The following is a 16,506-nucleotide window of genomic DNA, read 5'->3' as shown; positions in this document are numbered from 1 at the left end:
AAATCAGATTTAACCACGACAGTCCAAGCTCCGCCTATCTATACATGAAGGTGCAAGGAAAAGTACGTCATGATTCTTTTTAATCGAATAACATATCAATCTTTATATTAAACCATGTTTTTTTCTTCAAAAAAACGAACTATTAAGCAGATTGTCACGTAAAAACTTGCCGTATTATGTTACAAGCATATACACGGACCCATATTCTTACCCATAACCAATCAGACTCTCAACTTACTTATACATATCGCATGTACGAGATATTAGCGGGAAATGTCAATTTAAAGTTCTACCTAGAACATGATGAAACTTTAGACCTCCATTTAAGTACTAAGGATGTTGGGATCTGAAAAAAGAGACATTGGTCAAACGTAACTGTCTAGAGAGTTCAACGACACAAATGACCGAAGCATCTGTAGATTTCATTGTATACTTCAACATAAGACAGTCATCTCTCACGTCCTTAGCTGTGTGTTTTTTTTTAATATGGTCTGCATGTATAATGTGGGTAGGATTTGAATTTGAACTTCAACTCCCGTGCTCGGTATTCATTTCTAAATCATCACTTTCTTCGTGGACTTAACACTGAATATGAAAATGGGATTATATGCATAAAACCACATAAGTTACGACATTCAACTGTAGTACTAATTTATTATTGATGGCTGGTTATATTAATTCGGTTTATCGTTTTGTTGCTTATATAAATTATGGTGTTTTTTTTTTTTGCAAAGCTGTGTGAATTAAAAACAGGTTTTTTTTGTATAAACATATTGCATGTATGACAATGATAAAATAAATAAGCCAAAACCTTTGACCCGGTTCAACATACAACACCACCCGAAAATAGTAAAAAAAACAACCTTGAAATTAAAGATACGTCTTGATCCATATAACATATGCATGGTCCAAATTGCATATACATGCTCCAGATAACGTTTACATGGTTCAGATTACGTATGCATGGTCCAGATAGCGTATACATGCTTCAGATAACGTATATACACGGTCCTGATAACGTGTGCATGTTCCAGATTAGGTATTCATGGTCCAGATAGCGTATACATGCTCCAGATAGCGTATACATGTCCCAGAAAGCGTATACATGCTCCAGATAACGTATATACACGGTCCTGATAACGTGTGCATGTTCCAGATTAGGTATGCATGGTCCATTTAGCGTATATATGGTCCTGATAACGTATACATGGTCCTGATAACGTAAACATACTCAAGATAACCGATAGCGTATATATGGTCCTGATAACGTATACATGGTCCAGATTAGGTATACATGATCCAGAAAGCGTATACATGGTCCAGATAACGTATACATGGTCCAGATTAGGTATACATGGTCCAGATTATGTATACATGATCAAGAAAGCGTATACATGGTCCTGATAACGTATACATAGTCCAGATTAGGTATACATGATCAAGAAAGCGTATACATGGTCCTGATAACGTATACATGGTCCAGATTAGGTATACATGATCCAGAAAGCGTATGCATGGTCCAGCTAACGTATACATGGTCCAGAAAGCGTATACATGGTCCAGATAACGTATACATGGTCCAGATTAGGTATACATGGTCCAGATAGCGTATTCAGCGTATTCATGCTCCTGATAACGTATACTTCGTCCAGATTAGGTATACATGGTCCAGAAAGCGTATGAATGTTCCAGATAGTGTATTCATGCTCCAGGTTAGGTATGCATGGTTCAGATAGCGTTTACATGGTCAGGATTAGGTGTACATTGTCCAGATAGCGTATGCATGTTCCAGATAGTGCATTCATTGTCCGGTTAAGGTATACACGGTCCAGACAGCGTCTACAAGCTCCTGGTAACGTATACATTGTCCAGATATCGTTTGCATAGTCCAGATAGTGTATGTATGCTCCGGATTAGGTATACTTGGTCCAGATAGTGTATGCATGCTCCAGATAGCGTAAACATGGTCCATATAGTGTATACATGGTTCATATAGTACCAATTCGATGCTGACATAAAAAGTATTGTGGTCCACGTGTCATTTAGAAAATTAAGTATTGTGGATTAATAAAATTTTAACTCTTTTCTTATAGTTAAATATTTGAGTCATTCTTTGAATTGGACTGTTGATACTAACAAATTTGCATGTGCTTAAAACGCACACTTCTTACTGAAATAAAACAAATTAGCTTTATTTCTTTATAAAGTTTGAATATATCTCAATAAGCCAAACTAATTATTTAGAAATAAACCTTGAAATTATGTGAATTCCTGAATTTTTCCTACTATATGATGTAAATTAAGAATCGGTTATTTAACATTATAAGATCTTATCCATCATTATCGTTTGTGTACTTTTTTTTTTTAAATGTTCAATTTTAGGGGAAACAATTTGAAATATGATTAAATATTACGATTACGGTAAATTCAGTTTATTTACGTTTAAATTCATAATGTTTAGAAAGTTTAAAGATCTTGTTTCCTGATTGAGTATTAATTAAAAGTTAATTAACGGTGACCACTGATTAATGATCAGAGATGTTCAGTGATGTTTTGTTTGTAGTGGTCAAGTTTTCTTACCCCACGCTGACAGTACCGTTAACTGTACTCACCCTTATGAGAGTAGTGAACACTATTCTAACTTCCTATAAAACCCCTTCTTCCACCAGCAAAAGTATCACATTTCCTATCAACCTTACTTCCAACAACAATCATGGGCATATCCACCGACATTACACACAACAGCTTTGAGTTTGAAGACTCCGGAAATTTTACGTTCCAGTGCAGCACAAGTTATGAAGATGAAAACTGTTCATCTCCGGACTCGGTTTTTGAATACACATTTCCAACGGTAAGTGAAAACATACTGATATTTTATATTGATTATCAATCTATAAATATTTACAAAAAAAAGGTTAAACGACGTGTAATTTATTTTAAAGTTTTAATTATAATTTTCATTTGTAAATATAACAGTTACTTGAAGAAACTGAGAACTCTGGTATTTTTGTTTTCTTGAATTATTTCTTTTATATTCATATTATTTCTATCCAAATTATCAACATATAAATGCATATTTCTATTCTGTTTTAAAAGTAATTTTAATATAAATTACTCATTGTCATTGACAGGCTACTGTACATGTTTGCTATGGCTGTAATGGAGTTGTGGAAGATCAGTACGTCCTCCGTCTAAATGACCAGTCCTGGCATCCGACCTGTCTCCGGTGTTCCCATTGTCATACCATACTGGACAACCACAAAACCTGTTACGTCAGAGGGGGAAACATCTACTGCAGTAAAGAGTAAGTATACAATAAGAACTCTTCTGTTACTTTAGCTGAATTTGGTTAGATGAAGCGAAATCCATCTGTGTCTATATCCTAAAATTTTATTTTAAAGTCGACACAACCAGACATAACAGGGTATGCAAGAAGAAGATATTTGAATAAACGAAACCTGAAATCCCAAAGTCTGCAAACTAATATGACTGTTCTCACCATCCTTACTATGATAACAGTTTCTATACTTGGAAGTCACATGTAAAAAAAAATCATAAAAAAATCATCCAAATACGTGAATAAATCAAACGGAAATCAAATCTCCAAATCAAACTCTAAAAACATCAAACGAATGGATAATAATTGTCCTATTTCTGACTTGGTACTCCTAATATGTAGAAAATAGTGGCCTGAACCTGGTTTTGTAGGTAGCTTGATAATCATTCCTTTCATATCTTTTTATGTGTATATATATATATATAAACCATTAATACTTAATAATTATTATTTTTTTTTTGTATTTTTCAGTGAATTTTGCATACCATGCACCAAATGCAACGTAGGGATCCGAAGTGACGACTGGGTCAGGAAAGCACGCGACAACTGTTACCACTTGGCGTGTTTCAACTGTGACATCTGCAACAGACAGCTCTCTACAGGGGAACAATTTGCTCTACATAACAACAGACTTCTCTGTAAGATCCACTACCTACAAGTTTTACAAGGCAACAGAATTGGCGATGGTAGGTGTCCTTATAATTTGCGTTTAATTATGATAAAATTTATTAAAACATTATTTTCAGTTTATTAACAACCAATCATAATAATATAAATTAAAGTAACATTTTAGTACCTTTTAAAAGGAATATAATCTAAATTCTGCACAGTCGAAGACAAATATCCAAGCTAAATATATGTATCATCTTTTTCAGAGCGCCTTGGAAAACGTAAATCCAAGAGACAGCGTACAGCTTTCACAGATGATCAGGTCCATATCTTTCAATCCTACTTCGATGTGGAACAGAACCCAGAGCCACAAGACTTGGATACCATCGCAGAACAAGCTGGAGTCGCAAGACGTGTGGCACAAGTTTGGTTCCAAAATGCACGTGCAAGGTCCAAGAGAAATATTCAAAGTTCTATGGGATCTCCAGCATCGATTGTCTCGAAAGAATCTAGTAAGTATTAACAATAAATTGGATTCATTTTAATTCAGTATTACTAAATAAATTAGATTCATTTTAATACAGTCTTACCAAATAAATTGGATTCATTTTAATACGAAATTAACAGTAAATTGGATTCATTTTAATACATATTACCAAATAAATCTGAATCATTTGAATACAAGTTAAGAACACATAGATCTTGTATTATACTGGCTAAATAGTATTTCATTGTCAACTCCGCAAATAGACTTTTCTTTTAAAGTGGCCTTTGCACAATTTATCCAGTTTATATTTTTATTTTTTATAATAATAAAATTATTCTTTATACTATACTAAAACTTATATTTTGTTTGTTTTGCAGGTTCCCCAGAACACAGTTTTGACAGTTTAGATGAGCTGACCTACAGCAATTGAAACCAAGATCTAAATCATACGAATGATACAACGTGCTAAAAAGTGAACACACATTTTATTTGTAAATAACTGTTATTTATTTGTATTTATATTGTTATCGATGATGTATCTTATATAAAATGTAGAAATAGAAATACTTGTTTTATTTTTCCTATGAATAATGTTCATGAAAATGTGATGCTAACCACAATGGATGGAAAAATAAAGATGTGGTATGAGTGCCAATGAGACAATAAATACATAATGTGGCGGGATCCCCCCCCCCCCCCCATTTACCTGGGACAGTGGCATAACAGTACAACATAAGAACAAAATATAAAATTTAGTTTAGAGTGTGCCGTGACGTGCAAGGGAATAAAATGCAAACTTTGTACTAGATACTCAGAAACTCATTCATCTCTAGTTAGGCTAAACAGTGCAGCAGTTTCATAGCAAACAATTTTTTAAAGTTTATTCAAGATATACAAAGAATGTTAAATCGTCTTGAAAGGGCGAAAATTTTGCGAAAAGAGGTCAATTTACAATTATAAACTATTTTGTAGATCTTACTTCGCTGAACCTTTTAAGACGTTATAACAGTTTATATTTAACTTCTATAATATTCAAGATAATCGCCAAACATTACAATATTTATCAATTTAGTGGCAGCAACATAACAATGGGTTTTTCGGTTCGGTTGAAAGTTCACTGCTGATAGATTTTCGCCTGTTAAACATGTTGGGTTGCTCTAAATGCTTTAATTTTGAGATCTAAAACAATACCTGCATTTGATCCCTATGTTCTATATTTAGGAATGACCTCTATATTTAGGAATGACCGTCATGTTTGATGAAGGATCAAACCTTCAGATACAATTTATTCACAAGAGACATTGCGGAGCATTCAGTAAAAGTTTAGAAGTATTAGGCCCAGTAGTTTCAAAGAAAAAGATTTCCAAATGGTCGTAAATATGAACAAAATTGTCTTTAAAGGGCCATTATGATACCTCCTTATGGGGGTCAAATAACAATTTTGTTCATATTAACCTTTTTAATATCTTATTTGCTGAAAATTATTGCAGCTTACAGTTTATCTCTTCCTTTAACTGTATTCAAGTTAACAACCAAAAACTGCAAAATTTCCCTAAAATTACCAATTTAGTGGATGCAACCAAAAATTGGGTTGTTCGGTTCGTCTGATGGCTGATATAGATCTCGAAATATTGAACAGTTTTACTCCATGTCAAATTTCCTCTAAATGTTTTGTTTTTATATAGACCTAAACTGCATTTAACCCCCTGTGTTCTAAAAATAGCCATGGCACCCATGTTTTGTGTTGGATCAAATCTTCAGATACAGTTTAAAAACTAGATATTCTAAGGAACATTCAGTTAAAGCTTGAAGGTATTTGGCTCAGTCGTTTCAGAGGAGAATATTCTTGGAATAGTAAACGTCGACGACGATAGCTCGCCACCACATTGGGTCTAAGAACGAACACAGTAAATATAAATAAAATAACTAAGAACCACTTATTATGAGTATCATTTCGTTCATCGTTAATATGATCACAGTTACGTGAATATGGCCGTTTCTCAGATATTGTAAGCAGCAGAATAATTAGATATATGATATATTTGTTTAATACATGGAATAATTGTAAGGTGTACATGTTTGTGTTGTAGATTTCGTCTGACCGTGACCTTTATCTGTGCAGTTCATTGTTTAATGTCGTTTTGTTGCTTATTGGTCGTTTTTTTTAATTATTATGCTACTATATTTTTTATTATGTCTGCTGTAAGGTCATCTATATTAGATGCATTTTATAAATGTAAGGTGAACATGTTTGTCTGGCAGGGTACGTCTGACCTTGCTTCCTTTTCGTGATTCATTATATTGGGTCTATATGAAGTTTTAAGGGATTGGTCTGTGTCTTGTATACTATAAGCAAAAGGTCGACTATTTTTGGTTTATGGAATCATTAAGGTTTACAAACTAGATACCCTATGGAACATTCAGTTATTGGCCCAGTAATTTCAGAGGAGAAGAGTCTTACCCTTCAGGAACACATGAGATCATCCAATATGTCAATTATTTTTGGTTATTGGAATGAATATTTAGGTTTACATGTCTGTCTATTCGAGTGTCTCTGAAATTTTCATGGATAATTGATAATGCTATGATTGACAGGCATTTCCTTTCGTAGAAAACGATTGATTAAACCTGGTTTATAGTTACTTGTATGACAGTCGCATAGATATCTACATTAACAACAATGAGTGAGCAAAACATACAATAACAATAGGTAAAATGTCAAGATTTGGGATGCAGCAGTCAACATTTTATTTTAATCTTAATCACTGTAAACGCAAACTATTCCAACAAAAAATCTAAAACGGCTTATACATGATGTAGACACTGTCAAGGGACATTTGAGCGAAAATATAAAATGCACAAAATTTGTTATTTGAGCACCGGAATGATAGCCTGGATTTTATAATAGGACATTTGAGCACCGGAATATTAAATTTGCCAGGATGATATAATAGGACATTTGAGCAAAATTTCCTGTGATACTTTTATATGAATAAAGAAAATATTTGTATAAGAAAGTAAGAAGAGAGAGACCAAATTTTAAAATAATTATTACTATGTTATTTTTATTTTACTTCCGATTAATTTTACACGAGTTCTGGCTAGTTAATGGTAGTGTAATGGTAAGCCTGTGATTAAAATTTCAATCACGAACTGACTTGTTAATAATGCCATTGTCTGGTTACTTTTATGAAAGGGCTGTTTTTCCCTTCAATTATGATGTACACTGTGTGCATTATAAACTCCGCCTCTCATTTATTATTTCTATAACAAACTTCCGCCTCCTTGTGGTGCGCAGGGGCAACATTTTATATCTGTGAACGAAGGAAATACTCCTTCGTCATTTCTATCATTATCTGTCCCGCTCAAATGGCCTTTGCTTTCATTTTTGCTCAGATGTCCTCAAATTTCCTATACTTTGACGCCTTACATATAGACAAAGTATATAAGCAAGATAAGAGACAAGAATAACAGAAAAGTCCATAGTTCAATAACACAATAGCGGGATGTATAAATACCAAGCCACGCCGAAAATAAAATATATAACTTAAAATGGACTTTAAAATAAGAAAAGATAAAAAAAATCTATAGGCGATTATACCTTAATGTGTAAGAGGTTGCATATGTGTAGTGTTGTTTGGACTTTATTACTTTTGAATATTGCATATATATTGATTGATTGATTGTTGGTTGCTTTACGCCGCATGAGCACAAAATAGCTATATCGCGGCGATATTGCATATTATGATATGTATAACGATTGTATAGTATTACATATAATAGATGTATATCACGGGTGTCATTCGGTTTATCGAGAGAAATGGGCGTGAAAGAATATCTAGCGGCGGTCAAGTATTGAGAGACGATCGTGAAAGTTCTGGTAACGGATCGTGAAAGATATTTAATCGAGAAGACATATTAAAGATCAGTAAATATTCTAATTTAATTAATTACACAGACACATTTACGACAAAATAAAACTGTCTGTCAAAATGGTTCAACAGTATGATCAGTATGTCAGAATATCAAGTTTCAAAAGTACACAGTTATTACAAAACGACAAAAGGCAGATTGCTTCTCGACATTTCAATGACATAAAAAATGTAAACAAACACGATTTTTTCACAAATTCGACTAAATAAACTACGTTTATCAAAATAAGGGCATTGTATTTGAATTAATTAAACGGTTCTCATAGTTATTTTGTATAAATATAATCTGAAACTTGGTAAATAAAGAACTATTCACACAAAATTGATTTTTTGGATCGTGAAAGATCACGTACCGCATTTTTGAAGATCGTGAAAAGGATCGTGAAAGATCTGATGCTACGAAGACGTTCATGTTGCTGACAGTGCGTGTTTCAGAATGAAGCGCGAAATATAAATCAAACGTTTAATATTTTTTTATGATTAGCATTATTCCATACAATAGTTTATTTTCTTATCTAAAGACCATAAAAATTGGATCAATTTTATATTTTGAAATGATATAGTTATCAAATAAATCTTAGATTGAATGGTCTCTTCTGATACTTAAATATGTTGAAGTCAACCTATGCTTTGCAAATTTTAGGGGGGGGCGCACGCCCGCCACGCCCCCGCCTAAATCCGCCCCTGCTTACCTGTAATGTTGATTTGGTGCCACGCAACTTCCGATGTCACTGTAGACCATAGTGCAGTCGCCAAAAAAGAAAATTTATATTATCCACCAATGTATGTTAGTGTATACTGCAAGTTGTGACACCCGGCACTTGAAACTTTTGTTTGGATCTCAAAGAGGAGCTAAAATGAACTGCTGCGCATAAAAACTACCCATATCATCGCTTTCTCGGGATATAAGCGGGGTAACAGGAAATTTTTATTTGTACAAGTACAAATAGTTATCAAAGGTACCAGGATAATAATTCAGTACGCCAGACGTACGTTTCATCTACACAAGACTCATCAGTGACGCTCATATCAAAATATTTATTAAGACAAGCAAGTAAAAAGTTGAAGAGCATGGAGGATCCAAAATTCCTAAAAGTTGTACCAAATACGACTATGGTAATCCTTAGTTTTTCGAAAAATTCAAAGTTTTGTAATCAAGAAATTTGTATCAAATGACCACATTATTGATATTCATGTCATCACCGAAGTGTTGAATACGGGGCTGGTGATACCCTCGGGGACGAAACGTCCACCAGCATTGGCATCGACCCAGTGGCGTACATAGTTATTAAAGGTACTAGAATTATAATTTAGTACGCAAGACGCGCAAATACATTAAAATTATTATTTGGGCATTCGTGAACATGTTGTTTGTAAAATAGTTGGATGATTGTAGGATTAAGTTTTTTTATCGTCATGTGAAGTACTCACTTATCATGAGTTATAGGATACCCATATTTTATATATTGGATCCTATAAACTAAATGTCCGTCAAACAGGTTTCACCTGACTCTGAATTTGCCTCATTTCATGGATGAAGATTCATTTTAGTGGTCAAGTCCGTATCGAGGATTCGTTAAGCTTTATGATAACTGTCTGTTGTTATGATTGTAAGGTGTATATTTTCGACTTGTGCAAGGTTTCAACTAACATTGAACTCATTATCATGCATCATTCGGCAATGTTTGTTTTATGTTGTTTGGCCTTTTGAACATATACATGTATGCAATAGCGACAAGGTGTTTCGTGTATGGTGTACATGTCTAGCTGCATGTTTCTTATATGACCATGATGACTTCAATTGTGTTTGATTTATTAAATGATAGAAAGATGTCTATGTCTGGCTGTCGGTTAGGGTTCATATACTTTTGCCTTATGTTTCGAATTAATTAGCCAAGCACAACTTTTACATTTGTCAGTTTCTAAGGCACTGTAAGGATCGGAACACATTTATTTGGTGTGCGGGATATTTGTAAAGATCAGTATGGCATGGTTCATATGACCATAGCCTCTTTTTTTTTTATGAAACATTGATAATCTTAAGCGCATTTGACACTTCTAATAAAACCCTTGATATTATAGACGTTCAACACAAATACTATCATAAGTAAAGCAAACAAGACATTACAGCATTTGTGCTTTGGTATTCTATAATATGTACTATATAGTTAAATCAATCCTTATCTGCGTTGTTTATAAAAAACTTAAAAAGTTCTGTTCCACACAATGTTGGTTATCGTTCAATCCAAAACTACACATGAAATGTGCTGTTTTTGCTATGATTTTTGTTTGATGGATAATATTTTGGTTTAAACGTTGCATACTATCCATATTATTGGCTAACAAGTGACGGTGTGCCTGAAGTGCACTAGACTGATTCACAGAGCTAAATCTTTCACACTTATTTAGACACGTTATTAGTTGGGTTTATTTAACTTTTGAGGTAAAGTGTTGAATAGAAAAAAAAAGATAATAGCTTTAATGTTCATCCTTATCAAAATAGTTACAGGCTTCAACCACTTGCAGATTTATCAAATTGTAATAGAAAAACTTATTTCTGATTACTAGTATTAAGTCTGGTCACGTATTCTCTTTCACGATCGAAAAAATACGTTGCCTATTCTTTCACGATCAAGTTTGATGGAAATTCAACAAATTCAAGGTTTTCATACACAAACTAACGCTTTTAATGGAAGAACATACTCCAATTTTACTGTACTATCAGATACAACAAAGATTAAATTTCAAATATATCATGATATTCTGAAATATGACCGCTATAGGTACACAAAGCGTGTTATTTTTAATTAATTTCATAGACACGCATTGCGCCTTTGGTGTTTTTTCAAAAAGTACTTCATATTTTCTTTATCTTCTTTCACAGTTATGTTGAGGAAGTTAAACCATTTTGACAGACATATTTTTTTGTTCGGATTTGTTTCGCGTTTTGAAAATTAAGCGATTTTTTCAAAGATTCTGAACTAGAATGTACATTAAATGCCTTTCACGATCCGTTACCAGAACTTTCACGATCGTCTCTCAATACTTGACCGCCGTTAGATATTCTTTCACGCCCATTTCTCTCGATAAACCGAATGACACCCGTGTATATGTAGTAGGATAAATAACAATAAAAAAGTAGTTGATCCGACACTGTTTTTTAAAGTCGTCCGAGTCATAAGGTGTTGTTACTTCACGATAAAAGAGAGACGAAAGATAATTTACGAATAAAGAGAGGCAAACGATACTTTACGATAAAAGAGCGGCGAACGATACTTTACGATAGAGGAGAGGCGAAAGATATTTCACTAATAAAGAGAGGTGAGAGATACTTCGCGATAAAAGAGGGGCGAAATATACTTAACGAATAAAGAGCGGCGAACGATACTTCACGAGTAAAGAAAGGCGAAAGATCACGAATAAAGAGAGGCGAAAGATACTTCACGATAAAAGAAGAGCAAACGATAAACTTTACGTTAGAGGAGAGGCGAAAAATACTTCGCGATAAAAGAGGGGCAAACTATACTTAACGAATAAAAAGAGGCCAAAGATACTTAACGATAAAAGAGTGGCGAACGATAATTCACGATAAAAGAGGGGCAAACTATACTTTACAAATAAAGAGAGACGAAAGATACTTTACGAATTAAAAAGAGGCGAAAGATACTTTACGATAAAAGAGCGGCGAACGATAATTCACGACAAAAGAGGGGCAAACTATACTTAACGAATAAAGAGAGGCGAAAGATACTTCACGAATAAAGAGAGGCGAAAGATACTTTACGATAAAAGAGCGGCGAACGATACTTCACGATAAAAGAGGGGCAAACTATACTTAACGAATAAAGAGAGGCGAAAGATACTTCACGATAAAAGAGAGGCGAAAGATACTTTACGATAAAAGAGAGGCGAAAGATACTTCACGATAAAAGAGAGGCGAAAGATACTTTACGATAAAAGAGAGGCGAAAGATACTTCACGATAAAAGAGAGGCGAACGATACTTCGCGATAAAAGAGAGGCGAAAGATACTTTACGATAAAAAGGCGGCGAACGATACTTCACGATAAAAGAGGGGCAAACTGTACTTAACGAATAAAGAGAGGCGAAAGATACTTCACGATAAAAGAGCGGCGAACGATACTTCACGTTAAAAGAGGGACAAACTATACTAAACGAATAAAGAGAGGCGAAAGATATTTCACGAATAAAATGAGGTGAACCGATACTCCACGAATAAAGAGAGACAAATGATACGAAAGGGACATTCAAACTCTTAAATCGAAAAAAATTGAGAGTGCTTACAATGTAATGTATGTATAATGGATACGCCCAACGGAAAAAAAACATTATGTTGCTGAAAGAACAGAGATAGATATAATTTTCATTGAATATTTTTCGAACTTGCGGCTGCCATTTGCAAATCTTCAAATGTTACAAATAAATATTGTGCCTTCTTAAAAATATAAATGTAGGAAATAGTTTTATTGAAGAATGAAAATGAATAAGCCGTACTCGAAACATGATTTGTATTTTTGTTCCTCTTTGCAGGCCGCACGTAGATGTTATCACCTCATTCTATGGTATCTGATGGATAGTTGTCTCGTGGGCAATCATCTTTCTATTAATTTTATATTGGGAGTAAATGGAAAAATTCAAAATTTTCATCCAACTGAAAACTGTTGCTGCAGCTTACGGACAATGCAATTACATGTATTGGATTAAATCGAAATCCTTATAAGGTGTGGTAATATCTTAAAAGACATGTAACAAAACACTATATCTTGGGCCCCCAAGAATGTGGCCTCTTCATGTCAGCGAAATAAACATAACATTTTTAACTTTTGTAATATTGATGTTGTCTTTTGACAGTTTATTCCCGTATTAGCCTCGAAACAATTTCATTACGTTATAAATAATGAAAACTTTGCTATTTCTATATATCATATAATATATATATATATTTCTATACATTATATAAAAAAATATATTGTAGTATCAAAGATATGTCGTGCCATTCATTCGATTCTATTTTCTGTACTAAAATATATTTTTGAATTTTGGATATGCACTGTGATAAAATATTCCAGAATAATAAACGAAATCTAATGGGATTTCATGTATTTGTAATTAAAAAAAAAGGTAATTCCGTTGCAAGTTAAAAATACTATTTTAAATGATACATATTAATTGATTATGTAAGAAAACATTTTTTGTAATATTTTCTTAAAACTTTTTCATGTTTTTTTCATGTAAAAATACATTGCTTTCCCATTTGAGTATTAATTAAAAGTTAATTAACGGTGACCACTGATTAATGATCAGGGATGTTCAGTGATGTTTTGTTTGTAGTGGTCAAGTGTCCCTACCCCACGCTGAGAGTACTATAGACTGTAGGTAAAGTGTCCCTACCCCACGCTGACAGTACCGTTAACTGTACTCACCCCTATGAGAGTAGTGAACACTATTTTAACTTCCTATAAAACCCCATATTCCACCAGCAAAAGTATCACATTTCCATCCAACAGTCCTCCAAGTATATACATACATCTACCATGGGTACTTTAACCGACATTGCACACAACAGCTTTGAGTTTGAAGATTCCGGTAATTTTACATTCCAGTGCAGTACAAGTTATGAAGATGAAAACTGTTCATCTCCGGACTCGGTTTTTGAATACACATTCCCAACGGTAAATATACAAATTATCTATTCCGTGTTAATTTGAAAATAGAACCGACAAGAATTTTTTATTTTACCAATTAGATAAAGTAACATATTATTTCATTTCACTAATATATATTATTTGCTGTAATATATTTTTTTATAATAAATTCGTTTTATAAATATTATTTCAATCCACTTAATGAATTAGTAGTTTTCAATTTAAATTTTATCATTAATTTATAAAACTCTAATGTTTCCGTATTTCATTATTCTACTATTTATATTAACAGGCTACTGTACATGTTTGCTACGGCTGTAATGGAGTTGTAGAAGACCAATACGTCCTCCGTCTAAATGACCAGTCCTGGCATCCGACCTGTCTCCGGTGCTCACATTGTCATACCATACTGGACAACCACAACACCTGTTACGTCAGAGGGGGAAACATCTACTGCAGAAAAGAGTAAGTATAATATAAGTACACTTATATCGATACAGAAATAATCTCTATAAAGAGTAACAAGTTCGAAATATTGAGACGGTACCACCTTGGATGACGCGTGTTTTCGTCTTTATAGTTCCCATTTAGTGGAAATATATTTAAAGACACATCAGTTTTGCATATTGTGCCTATAAATTTACATTTAAATGCTTAAACACATCAATTCAAAAGGTTTACAATTACGACGCGATTTTCAATCAACTTGTATACTAATTTTATTATTTTTATTTTTCAGGGAATTTGGTCCACAGTGTTCCAAATGCAATGTTACGATCACCAGTGACGATTGGGTCAGGAAAGCACATGACAACTGTTACCACTTAAACTGCTTTAGCTGCAGTGTCTGCAACAGACAACTCTCAACAGGGGAACAGTTTGCTCTTCATGACAACAGACTGCACTGCAAGATCCACTATCTGCAAGTTTTACAAGGCAACAAACTTGGTGACGGTAAGTCTGCTTATTCTTTTGCATTTATTTATTAAGTAAAAAATAGTTTGCTGTTCTGTGTGAGTCAAGGCTCCGTGTTGAAGACAGTACCTTGACCTATAATGATTTATATTAATAAGTTGGATGTAATGTTGTCACAGTCTTATTGGCACTCATACCACATCTCCCTATATCTATAAACGCGAACTTTTGTATTTTCATCATATTCCTGCAGATTTGTTTCCAAATATATTTGATTTACTTGTATTTTAAAGTCTGCGCCTCTTTCCACAAAAATCATACACATTTCAGTATAACTTACAATCAATTTTTTATTTGAAAATTTGTTTTACAACACATTTAGAAAAAAAATATTAAATGCAAAACAATGTTTGTCCTAAACATTCTACGATATTGATTTACATTTTCAGAGCGTCTAGGCAAACGTAAAGCCAAGAGACAGCGTACAGCTTTTACAGAAGAGCAGATTCATGTTTTCCAGTCCTACTTCAATGTAGAACAGAACCCGGATCCTCAAGACTTGGATACCATTGCCGACCAAGCTGGAGTCACTAGACGTGTTGCACAAGTTTGGTTCCAAAACGCACGATCACGATCCAAGAGAAATATGCAGATGAACACGGTCTCGCCAGTTCCCAAAGAATGCAGTAAGTATATTAGTTAACCATTTTAAAAAATAATTTTTTTTATACAATGTTTATTTTCTGCGTTAGTCTGATCATTTGAACGGAACAGTGTTAGAGATAGATTTTCATGCTGACTATTTTTTTCCCGACGGGAAACGAACTCGCATCTTTGCTACACTTTGTACGACACTAATCACTTGGTCTCATTTTAAGTGCTCTAGACCACATCCTCTCTATATTATATTATCAATACTGAACTTCAAGAAGTATTGGTGCCATCTCGTCGAATTTTGTGTGTTAAGTTTTTTTTATTCTAATTCACTGTTTATACTGTTAATCATAAGTATTTACTTTTTGTTTTGTAGGTTCCTCAGAACACAGCTTTGATAGTTTAGATGACCTGACTTACAGCGACTAAAACAAAGATCTACGTACTAATATAACGTGCTAAAAAGTGAACACACATTTTATTTGTAAATATAACTGTTATTTATTTGTATTTATATTGTTAACTTATTGAAAATGTAACTGATATTAAATGTATAAAAAGAATATTCTCGTTTTCATTCAACATGTTCAACGTTATATGATGAGACAACAAATAAAACCCACAATATTGCATTACTATTGAAACAAACATAATACAGTATTACCAAAAACCAAAATACAGTACACAAACAAACACCATAATCTTACTTTAAATTGAACACTGGGCTGTATCGATCTGTCGATAAAAAAGATAATGTGGTATGGTTGCGACCAATGAGACAACTTCCCACAGACTGCACTAACAGCTATAATTAAGTCACCGTACGACCTTTAACAATGGACAAAGCCTATTCCGCATAGTCGGCTATAAAAGGCCCCGAAATGACAAATTTAAAACAATTCAAACG

The 16,506-nt window shown here is 33.5% G+C and overlaps 2 protein-coding genes across 2 annotated transcripts; both read left to right on the top strand.

The window, feature by feature from the left end:
- The first annotated feature begins 2,628 nt into the window (after nt 1–2,628).
- Nucleotides 2,629–4,993, top strand: LOC134702195 (LIM/homeobox protein Awh-like). Its single transcript, XM_063563265.1, has 5 exons — nt 2,629–2,851; nt 3,132–3,304; nt 3,809–4,023; nt 4,213–4,458; nt 4,811–4,993. The coding sequence occupies exons 1-5, from the start codon at nt 2,714–2,716 to the stop codon at nt 4,861–4,863; spliced, it is 825 nt and encodes a 274-aa protein (XP_063419335.1). The 5' UTR covers nt 2,629–2,713; the 3' UTR covers nt 4,864–4,993.
- Nucleotides 4,994–13,830: 8,837 nt separating this feature from the next.
- On the top strand, nt 13,831–16,122 carry LOC134702196 (LIM/homeobox protein Awh-like). The gene is made up of 5 exons (XM_063563266.1): nt 13,831–14,057; nt 14,323–14,495; nt 14,770–14,984; nt 15,395–15,631; nt 15,976–16,122. The coding sequence occupies exons 1-5, from the start codon at nt 13,920–13,922 to the stop codon at nt 16,026–16,028; spliced, it is 816 nt and encodes a 271-aa protein (XP_063419336.1). The 5' UTR covers nt 13,831–13,919; the 3' UTR covers nt 16,029–16,122.
- Nucleotides 16,123–16,506: the final 384 nt, after the last annotated feature.

This window comes from Mytilus trossulus, unplaced genomic scaffold (genome assembly GCF_036588685.1).
Source record: "Mytilus trossulus isolate FHL-02 unplaced genomic scaffold, PNRI_Mtr1.1.1.hap1 h1tg000424l__unscaffolded, whole genome shotgun sequence".
NCBI classification, from domain to species: Eukaryota; Metazoa; Mollusca; class Bivalvia; order Mytilida; family Mytilidae; genus Mytilus; species Mytilus trossulus.
Note: the sequence above shows the minus strand (reverse complement) of the source record. Positions and strands in the feature narration are given on the sequence as shown.

Excerpts from the sequence above, each read along its gene's own strand:
- LOC134702196 (XM_063563266.1), top strand. The coding sequence starts at position 13,920 with ATGGGTACTTTAACCGACATTGCACACAACAGCTTTGAGTTTGAAGAT. Across the intron at positions 14,985-15,394 it reads AGGCAACAAACTTGGTGACG|AGCGTCTAGGCAAACGTAAA; the intron begins GTAAGTCTGCTT and ends TTACATTTTCAG. Across the intron at positions 15,632-15,975 it reads GCCAGTTCCCAAAGAATGCA|GTTCCTCAGAACACAGCTTT; the intron begins GTAAGTATATTA and ends TTTGTTTTGTAG.
- LOC134702195 (XM_063563265.1), top strand. The coding sequence starts at position 2,714 with ATGGGCATATCCACCGACATTACACACAACAGCTTTGAGTTTGAAGAC. Across the intron at positions 2,852-3,131 it reads TTGAATACACATTTCCAACG|GCTACTGTACATGTTTGCTA; the intron begins GTAAGTGAAAAC and ends TGTCATTGACAG. Across the intron at positions 4,024-4,212 it reads AGGCAACAGAATTGGCGATG|AGCGCCTTGGAAAACGTAAA; the intron begins GTAGGTGTCCTT and ends CATCTTTTTCAG.